Below are 9,034 nucleotides of genomic sequence, written 5' to 3' on the forward strand. Positions count from 1 at the left end.
TATGCGATGAAAGTGAATTTTATCTTAATATATAATTATTTTTTAATTTTTAAAATTTGATGAGTTAGTAATTTATTTAGAAGAGATATAAATAATTTTTAATTTTTAAAATATGAAAAGAATTATAATTTTTAATTTTTAAAAATATATTATATTATGAATATCGTAATAAATTCTTAACTTTTTATAGGACTTTAAAAATAAAATTGTTAAACATAAAAAAAATAAATCACTTTTTAATATTTATTTTCATGATAATAAAGGATATTTTTTCAGAACTAGATTCATTGGTTAACATCGGACATCTTTTGAAAAAATGACCGGGAAAGACCTCAAAATCGTGGCGGAATCTTCAACATATGTGGCAACCTCTGCAACATCCAATAACATGAAAGTTACTCTAAACAACTGAGGAGCACAAAATTTATATATTTAATAATAATTCATTACTTTATTTTGGACCCCACTTCTTACAGGACAGTGAGTTCTTTTAATTATTATTATTATTCATTTCCCATATTCAGTTGCATTTCAGTAGATAATGGATATGGCTACCTCCTCCTTCGTCTTAGGCTCAGATTTCAAATACATATTATCTTTGAAGAATACTAAGACCCTGTCTGGGTTTGGTGCATTGAGACACACACACCCAAATGGTTTATTCAGTAAAAGCTTCCACTTTCACGCTCTTTCTGCTAGAATGGTGAAAGGTACTACAAAGATGGTTTCTGATGTTTATGTTGGTGGAGACACAAGTATTAGAGTCAATAGCAAGATGTACACCAAGTTGGACTCTTGTTTGGTGTTTCCACCTACTCCAAATCGTGCCAAGCCTCGAGCAATAATCAAATTCATTGGTGGTGCCTTTATTGGTGCTATTCCTGAAGTTACTTATGGGTATTACTTTCTGTTACTCGTTTGTTTTTTCAATGCAAATTTTGTTCTCTGTCATTAATAGCTGCTTTTCCCAATTGGGTAAAGTTGATAAGTTTTATTTTTTATAATTGATTTGCAATTTGCAGCTACCTTATTGAGTTTTTGGCTAAGGAAGGTTTTGTTGTGGTGGTGGTGCCTTATAATGTGACATTTGACCATGCTCAAGCAGCCAAACAAGTATATGAAAGGTTCCACACTTGTTTGGATACAATCCTCATATCTGGGTTGCCTCCAGCCAATTTGTCACCTGCTCAGCTTGAAGGCCTTCCTCTTTTCTCTGTTGGCCATAGGTTGGTGGATTGCTTAATGTTTAGTATCTGTCTTACTGAATTAATGTCAAGAAAGTAATGTTTTTCTTGTTTTTTGAAATCTGTAGCAATGGTGCACTACTTCAACTACTCACAGGAAGCTTATTTTCTGAGAAAATACCCAAGGTTTGGTTATTTTTGTGGCTTCCACAGCACAGGATTGTACTTCTCTATACACAAAATAATTTTTAGATATTTCAACTGGACAAGAGTATTTTATTAGTTAAATTATTATGAGCATATTTTAGTTTGTGGAAGCACAATGTACATTGTGAAGTTTCATTTACTTCAATAAAATTTACTTATGGCAATTCAAGGAGTGTGACGTAAAGGTATATATCTCTTGTGGAAGGCTAATGCCATAATCTCATACAACAACAGGCCAGCAACGGAGGCAGTCCCTTACTTTGAACAGGTATTAACACTCAATACTTGTTGAATCCTTGTACTTAAATTTATTCAAGAGTCTTTCTAGACTAATATAATGGTTGATTCTTCTTGTTGTAATAACCAATAGGCTATGTTTACCGTACCACTAGAACTTAGTTATGAAAGTTAGAATTAAGTTTGGTTGAGGATGCTAAAATTGTGGAGGATTGCTACACTACATAGAGCTGATAGAGGTATAAATGTTAAATACTACTTGCTTGACATATGACTTTTAATATGTTCTTTTGAGACATATTTGTTGTTTGGAAAGGATTCCTTGATATTTTGTATTTCACCTGGATATCCGGTTTACACAAAATGATCAAGGTTGAGATGAAAACAAATTTAGGCAAACTAAATACCGGTTATGATCATGTTTGAAACACACCACTGAAATCAACATGCTTTGTTAAATAATTTCATATGGTCTTAAAGAGCAAAGATGTTCTTCAAAGGGCCACATACTGTTCAAATTCATGCTGTATTTCAGCTGATAAAGCATGGTTGTAAGTTCATCTTTATGTTGCTCTAAAACTTTGCAGTGCTGCCCTGCAGTTGGGTCCTGCAGTCAACCAAATGATGGCAGTTATGGAAGCAACTCCTTTTTATTCAATAGCTAGAAATGCATCAGGTATCTCCTTAGCTTGCTTCGCTCGTTTGGCTGTTTTCAAAAGGAGTATGATAGAACACTGTTATTTAATTGATAGGAAATGTAATAGAACACAGAAATACAGCATTTAATGTTGCTGTCCCAGGGTTTTAGAAACTCCTACAGAGCACGATCTCTATCCAAGAGAAGAAAAATATTATCATAACTATCTTTCATACAGAAATTACACATTATATTCTAAATATGTAACTATAAACTCCAATAGCTACAAATTACATTCTGAATAAATAACTTCCTACTCCAATAAGTGTCACGACATTTAATTTTAATTCCTACGCCTCCTACAGTAAACCTGTAACACAGGTGGTTTGATTGGATCCATGACCCTACCAGGGTAAACAAACAGGCCATATACTTACTCCTCGAATTACTAAAGTCTCACCAGAAGGAAACATTACCATCATTGCTCAATTTGTTAAGTGAATGTGATAAAATTATGTGTCTTTATATAATCCTACAGTTCTACTTATTCATTATTTTACCAGTTACTAGAGGAAGGTGATTTTATATGTAGAGAATTTAGAAATTTAGATATGATATAGTAATTTGTTCTAAATCAAAAGTCTTATTCTAAAATTCAAAGTTGTTGTTGATCCTCCAACGATGTAATTCTGCTGTTACAACCAGCAGAACCAATTGTTGCTCTACCACCTCAACACTTGTTGGAATCTTTGGTGTGTTCAAAAGCTCAATAGCATGCATAGTTCATAGAGTTATATATGTATGCATATATCATTTCATAAATTAACAATTTGTGTGTCCATAATGATGATGCATGTCACTCCCAACCTATGTAGGAGATGCATGGAAGATGATGCTGGATACTGTTGGATCAATTCTACAGGAAAGTGAGCAGGAAATATTGAATTCCTTAACTAAATTTGTTGATCAGTTGCCATCAGTAATGAATGAGGTACATGTTAATTTTTGATTTTGGAGATTACTTTACACTGTTTATTTCATTAGGTATGTGTTAATGGGAAATCCTTGTAGGTCAAATTTTGGAGTTGATTCATGTGCCTCCAGATATTGCTTATGGCATCCCTGATTTTTTTTTTTCTAGTTAATTTTTCTTCTATTTGATGCATATTATATCTGAACTCAATGTATACATAATTAGGATGATCTTTGTGACCATTGATCTACTATGATTAAAAATGATTCACTAGTATGAAGCCAAACTTGAGAATGGTTGAGTACTTGTGTCTTTAGTTGACTGTGATTCTTATTGTTGGAAATATGTAATTATAATAATGCTGTAAATAGAAAAGTTAATATCTTTGTAATTATGGTAATTAGGTAAGTAAATATTTTATTATTTAAATCATGTATTAATGATTCCTATTATTAAATAGGTATAACTTATTTTACCTCTAAATGAGTATGTGTGTGTCTCTTTGTGTTATTCCTAACCGATGTGAGATATCTTAACACATAACTTATATTACCTCTTAATGAGTGTGTGTGTGTCTGAGTGTATTTTGTTGATGCATATATATCTGTCAGGTTACACAAGGAATATCAGAGTTCAAGCCAACACCATCCGAAAACCGAGATTGCTTTAAATGTTCATATAATGTTGAACACACACTGTTGGTTTGTCTGATGCCCTATACCTTCTAACCTATTCTTGAAAGATGGTGGTCATTGGTAAGATGGGTCTGATGTCTATCTGTCTCTGTAGGTGAAGTTCAATTTTGACCCAATTGATGAGACAGATATTCTTGAAGAAACAATAAAAACTCGTGTGGAGTCATTGGGTGGAAAATTAGAAAAAGTACAATTAAGTGGTAACCACATCACACCATGCATTCAGGTAAAACATCTTTGCATCCTCCTTCTGTACCATATTACAGTGAAGTTTTCCTCTTTGCTGGAATCTGCTTCTGAGTTGTCATGGCAATGACTTGGTACACATGCATATTGCTTTATTTGAAAAATGAAATATTTGATATATGCTATGTAAGTTGATAGATTTAACTCTTCTCAAATACTGGCAGGATAGCAGATTTTGTGATTAATATTTCAAGAATAACTTATCCAGAAAATAAAATAAAATATTTCAATCAAACATTTTTCCTTGATTTACCTTTGTTTAATTTATTATTTAATTTTTTGATGGCACATACACTAATTAAATTCTCTAAATTGGATATATCCTGAAATAGTTTTTGACACAACCATGGACAGCGGCGGAAGCATTAAAATAGTGCCCATAAGTTTGTAAGTTTACGGAAAAGAATAGATACGAACATTACTCATACCTATATACGCACCATCTTGCTATCACTATGGCAAATTTATTTGATTGAAGGAAGTGTGAATTTTCATAGACTTGTAGGTTTTTCTTTTTAATTTAAATTAAGTATGACTTTGCCTTTCTGTGTAAAAGAAGATCTATGATAATAATATCTAATGATTGCTTTCCTAATAAAAAGCCTTACATTTCATTTCATTTCAATTTTTTCTTTTCATTATTGACTGGTTACACTGGGAGATCAGGAACCAAGATGGCAAGTGGGTAACTTGTATACTCCAGCAGATGCTGTTGCTCAAGGGCTTAAATCTCTTTCTCTGAATGAGACCAGAATCCTTGCCAGAACCATTAGCGAATGGTTTAGAGGCTTTGAGGATTGAAGTGCCAGAGAAGACTTGCATTGCGTACTTAATACAGTATAATTTTGGCTATATGCAAGATGAGAAGTGGTAACGTAGAAATATATTATCTAGCATATTTTTTCTAAAACATTCTTAGTTATTGACTAAAATTTATTGAAGACTACGAAAATATGAATGCAAATCATTAAATTAAGAGTGAGATTCCTATGATTTTTGTGATTTCTAATAAATTTTAGCCAATAATAAAATGTATTTGAAAAAGTATGTTAGAGACTAAGTTGCTAGCATTTCTCTAAGCAGGATAATGCATGTTTTGGGATTGGAACTTTAAATCCGAAGGTGATTAATTGAAACCCTATGTAATGTATATGACTTACAGATTAAAGATCAAAATACGGCGCTGTAGCTAATATCATTAATGATTGATGTACGTTTGCACATGCTTCTTTTCTATCAAAGTTATGCACATATATAGGCTGAATGCCATTCTATATGGTTAGAAGTCTTCGTAATTCAGTATAAGTCTTGACTTTAGAGTTTAGAGCCTCTAAATTTCAGGCAAATTTGACAGACGGCTCATCTGCTTGCAATTTCAGATTATAAAAGCTATTTCAAGTTATTCTATAGATGAATACTAATATCGGCAAAGAATGAAGCAAAGTGCTAGCAATACACTCCTCGAAAGACTCTTAATTATTAGTTGAGTTTACTAGAAATCCAAAATTTGTGAGTTTTACTTTTAATTTAACGAGTCTCACTCATATTTTTATATTTTTTTAATAAATTTTAATTAATATTTGAGAGTGTGATAAAAAAAAATGTTAGAATGTGTGTTCATAACACTTTTCAAGAAGAAAAACCATGTGGATGTAGTCATATATGCAACAAAAGGATGGGTAAGACCTGCTCTTATGGCTTGAAATGACTGTGGGAGTGATCCATCATAAATCTGTTACTTGGTCTTTAGTGTGTCAAATTGTATTGCTAAATACTAGAGCTTGAATAAAAAAAAAATTGAAATTCACCTAGATCATGATTTTAAATTTTGGTTGCATTGTAATTATTGAAATTGTAAAAACAATAGACATATATGGCTGATGCAGTCACAGTTGTGGTTGTAAATTAAACCAATTTTACACAAATATATTTTTATTTTATTTTATTTACAAACTTATATATGTTTCTATGAAACTTTTTAAGGCAACTTTTTTGTAAATTGAATTATGAAAAGAAAAAAAAAAGTATTTATTTAAGAAGTGTTTGGTAAAAAAAATAATACTAACTAAGCCAAACCAATATTTTTCCTTTGATTCGGTTTTAAAAACTAATTGGCTTAGTTCATGTTTTTTTTTTTTTTGCTTTTGGCTTAAAGCAAGGATTTGTTATTTCATTTCAATTTTAAACTGCCATATTTATATAATAAATTACTAATATTAGTCTTTAAGGTCGGTATTAAGTAATTAAAAGAGATAATTTTTTATTGAAATATAAAATATTTACTATATCAAAATACAAAAGTATAAATATTTTCTTTTTTTGATTAACTTATAATGTTACTCCTTATACTTGACTTGCTTTCGGATTTTATCCCTATAAGAAAAAACTCAACATTTGGTCACTATATGAATTTCTCTTTATTTAAGTTAGTCTCTGTTATGCAGTGACTAAAGCAAAAGTAATATGTCATGTGTGAGAACAAAATGTAAAGCTTTCATATGTAGGAATAATAATAAAAAAAAGTTTAAGTATGGGGATTAAACCAAAAATAGTGTCAATTATATGGATTAAATTTAACTTTGTTCTAATTTTATAAGTGATAAGGATTGGTTCATAAATGACTTTTCTTATAAGAATCAAAATATAGGGATTAAAAAAAATAATGTCAAATATAGGAATCAATTTGATAATTAATTTCAATAAAAATGACCTTTTTTAATTGTTTAAAATTAACTCTACAGACTAATGTTAACAAAAGTGGAAGCCTTGCCTTATCCCACCTTTTGCCAATGGGACCAAAGGATAGGGTCACCACCTGTCAAGAGTAAGGTTGGCAATGTTGGTGGTGCTCACATTTGCTCACAAAGAAAGGTGAGTAGGAATAGGAAAGTGTGGGTGATTTTTACCCTTTTATTTTTAATCTAGATTTAGATTATAAAATTTTTTAGAGGAGACAATCTATCTTGATTCAGTGATTCAGGTAAGATCAAATGGTAAATTTCATCCAAATATTTAATACAAGATTTTTAAGATTTGAGCTCGAGATTATTGATTGAAATAAAACAACAATTTCATAGCAGGTTGGTTCATGCAATCGGTGGTCAAAGTACGCATGCCTTTAAAATAACGCAACCTTGGTCAAAACTTTTCAGTTTGAACAATTATTGGAATGGAACCAAATGTTTCTGAGTCTTGTGAGCATTGCGCAATAAATTTGTCTATGAAACTACTTGTGATCTTTCTTATTTGGACCAGCTCACTGGCATTGTTGGATGGCCATGGTTTGGTTTTGGTCCTATTCTACTCTGCACTGCCTTTACTTGGGTGGGGAAAACCAAGCTTCATGTTCATGTATAACGTTTGTTCATTATGATGCAGCAAATATGAGCGTATTTCAATATAAGTCGTAATTTATCTTCATGATATAAGTTTGCATGAATGTAAACTTAATGTACTGTCACTGCTATCACTACTTGACTCTTATCAAAATGCTCATGTTTGGCATCTAAGTGACTTTATATGCATATTATCCATATTGTATTTAGTAGTGATGCTAAAGAAGAGGAAAAACATGATAAGTACTATCACAAAAATGAATATACAAAAGGAATGTATACGCAAACGGTTGTTCTTCTGAATTATTTGTTGGTATGGTGAACCATATAATATAAAAAAATATTAACAGAAACTGTTTTTTTACTATACTTTTATATTTTTAACGAAATCAAATAAAAATTTTCCTCATTCTAGATTACTTAAAACCAACCCTACAAGCCGACATTACTAAAACTATAATATAAAAAACATATAGGAAAAGAGGAAGGACTATATTAGTGGGACTGCACTTGGTTTATGTGGTATTTATCATATTGGCGTGTAGGTTGAGGTATCAATTAAAGCACAGTGTCTAGCAAGGTAGAAGGAAAAAGTATCTTCTATTTTTGTATTATACATGAAGAATTGGCATTGATTGGTTGCAAGTTGTCAATAAAAGTCATAGGTAAAACTGAAGTTACATAAAAGGTTGTTGTATGCATCAATCAAATTTCGAAAACATTAATTTCTGTAGTGAGCCTCCATTGCCCTTTTTATTTATTTAATTGTCTTTATAAAAGCTAACAACTCTGAGAAGTGCAGGGAAAATTGGGATACTGCAATAGAAGGAAAGTTGGTGGTGGTAGTGGCAGCTTAAAACATGAAACAGTGGTCCCACAGATGCCCACTTATAGCAGAAAATGACCTAACAATTTGGGGGAGGCAAAGGGGGTGAATCAATGTGAAGGACACCATTCTAATTCATAAATCTTGTCACCACAACACCGTTAATAATAATATGGATATTTAATGCCGACAAAAATATAAATTAATATGAATATTTATTGTTTACTGATATATATCTCAAAACCTCAGAGGGCCCAATCCAAGTGGAGGCCACAATGTGTTATTTATTGATGAGAATGGTAAATTTCCTGTTCTTATTTTATAATTTTAATTTTATTCTTTATTTTGTTTTATTTTAATCCTTTAATTTTAATTTTTTTACATTTTTTTATTTCATGTTAATCTTTTAACTCTATTTTTTTTAATTCAATTCGATCCTTATTATTTTATTTTATTTTTAATTTGGCCTTCTAATTTTGTTTTAGAAAATTAAAATTAAATGAAAAAATGTTAGAGGATTAATATAAATTAAAAATGACTAATAAAATAAAATAAAATAGTTTATTAAAATGAAACTAAAAAAAGTTAGAACTAGTTATCTTAGTTAGAATTAGCTGTTACAAAGAATGTTAAATGGTTTGTTGATCACTCAATAAAGAATGATATAATCTGTCTATTAATTTTTAGTTTTGTA

General features: G+C 30.7%; 1 protein-coding gene across 2 annotated transcripts; it reads left to right on the top strand.

The window, feature by feature from the left end:
- The first annotated feature begins 524 nt into the window (after positions 1-524).
- Positions 525-5,451, top strand: LOC113846452. Of its 2 annotated transcripts, XM_027474748.1 has the most exons (9): positions 525-897; positions 1,023-1,226; positions 1,313-1,370; positions 1,597-1,659; positions 2,229-2,304; positions 3,141-3,256; positions 3,850-3,939; positions 4,028-4,159; positions 4,846-5,451. In XM_027474748.1, the coding sequence occupies exons 1-9, from the start codon at positions 542-544 to the stop codon at positions 4,978-4,980; spliced, it is 1,230 nt and encodes a 409-aa protein (XP_027330549.1). In that variant the 5' UTR covers positions 525-541; the 3' UTR covers positions 4,981-5,451. The 2 variants fall into 2 exon arrangements, with proteins under 2 accessions (XP_027330549.1, XP_027330550.1); XM_027474749.1 differs by lacking the exon at positions 3,850-3,939 and having other exon boundaries at positions 4,846-5,357.
- The last annotated feature ends 3,583 nt before the right edge of the window (positions 5,452-9,034 follow it).

The sequence above is a fragment of the Abrus precatorius genome, unplaced genomic scaffold (assembly GCF_003935025.1).
Source record: "Abrus precatorius isolate BTA unplaced genomic scaffold, Abrus_2018 Scaffold8, whole genome shotgun sequence".
Classification (NCBI taxonomy): Eukaryota; Viridiplantae; Streptophyta; class Magnoliopsida; order Fabales; family Fabaceae; genus Abrus; species Abrus precatorius.

Excerpts from the sequence above, each read along its gene's own strand:
- LOC113846452 (XM_027474748.1), top strand. The coding sequence starts at position 542 with ATGGATATGGCTACCTCCTCCTTCGTCTTAGGCTCAGATTTCAAATAC. Across the intron at positions 3,940-4,027 it reads ATGTTGAACACACACTGTTG|GTGAAGTTCAATTTTGACCC; the intron begins GTTTGTCTGATG and ends CTGTCTCTGTAG. Across the intron at positions 4,160-4,845 it reads ACATCACACCATGCATTCAG|GAACCAAGATGGCAAGTGGG; the intron begins GTAAAACATCTT and ends CTGGGAGATCAG.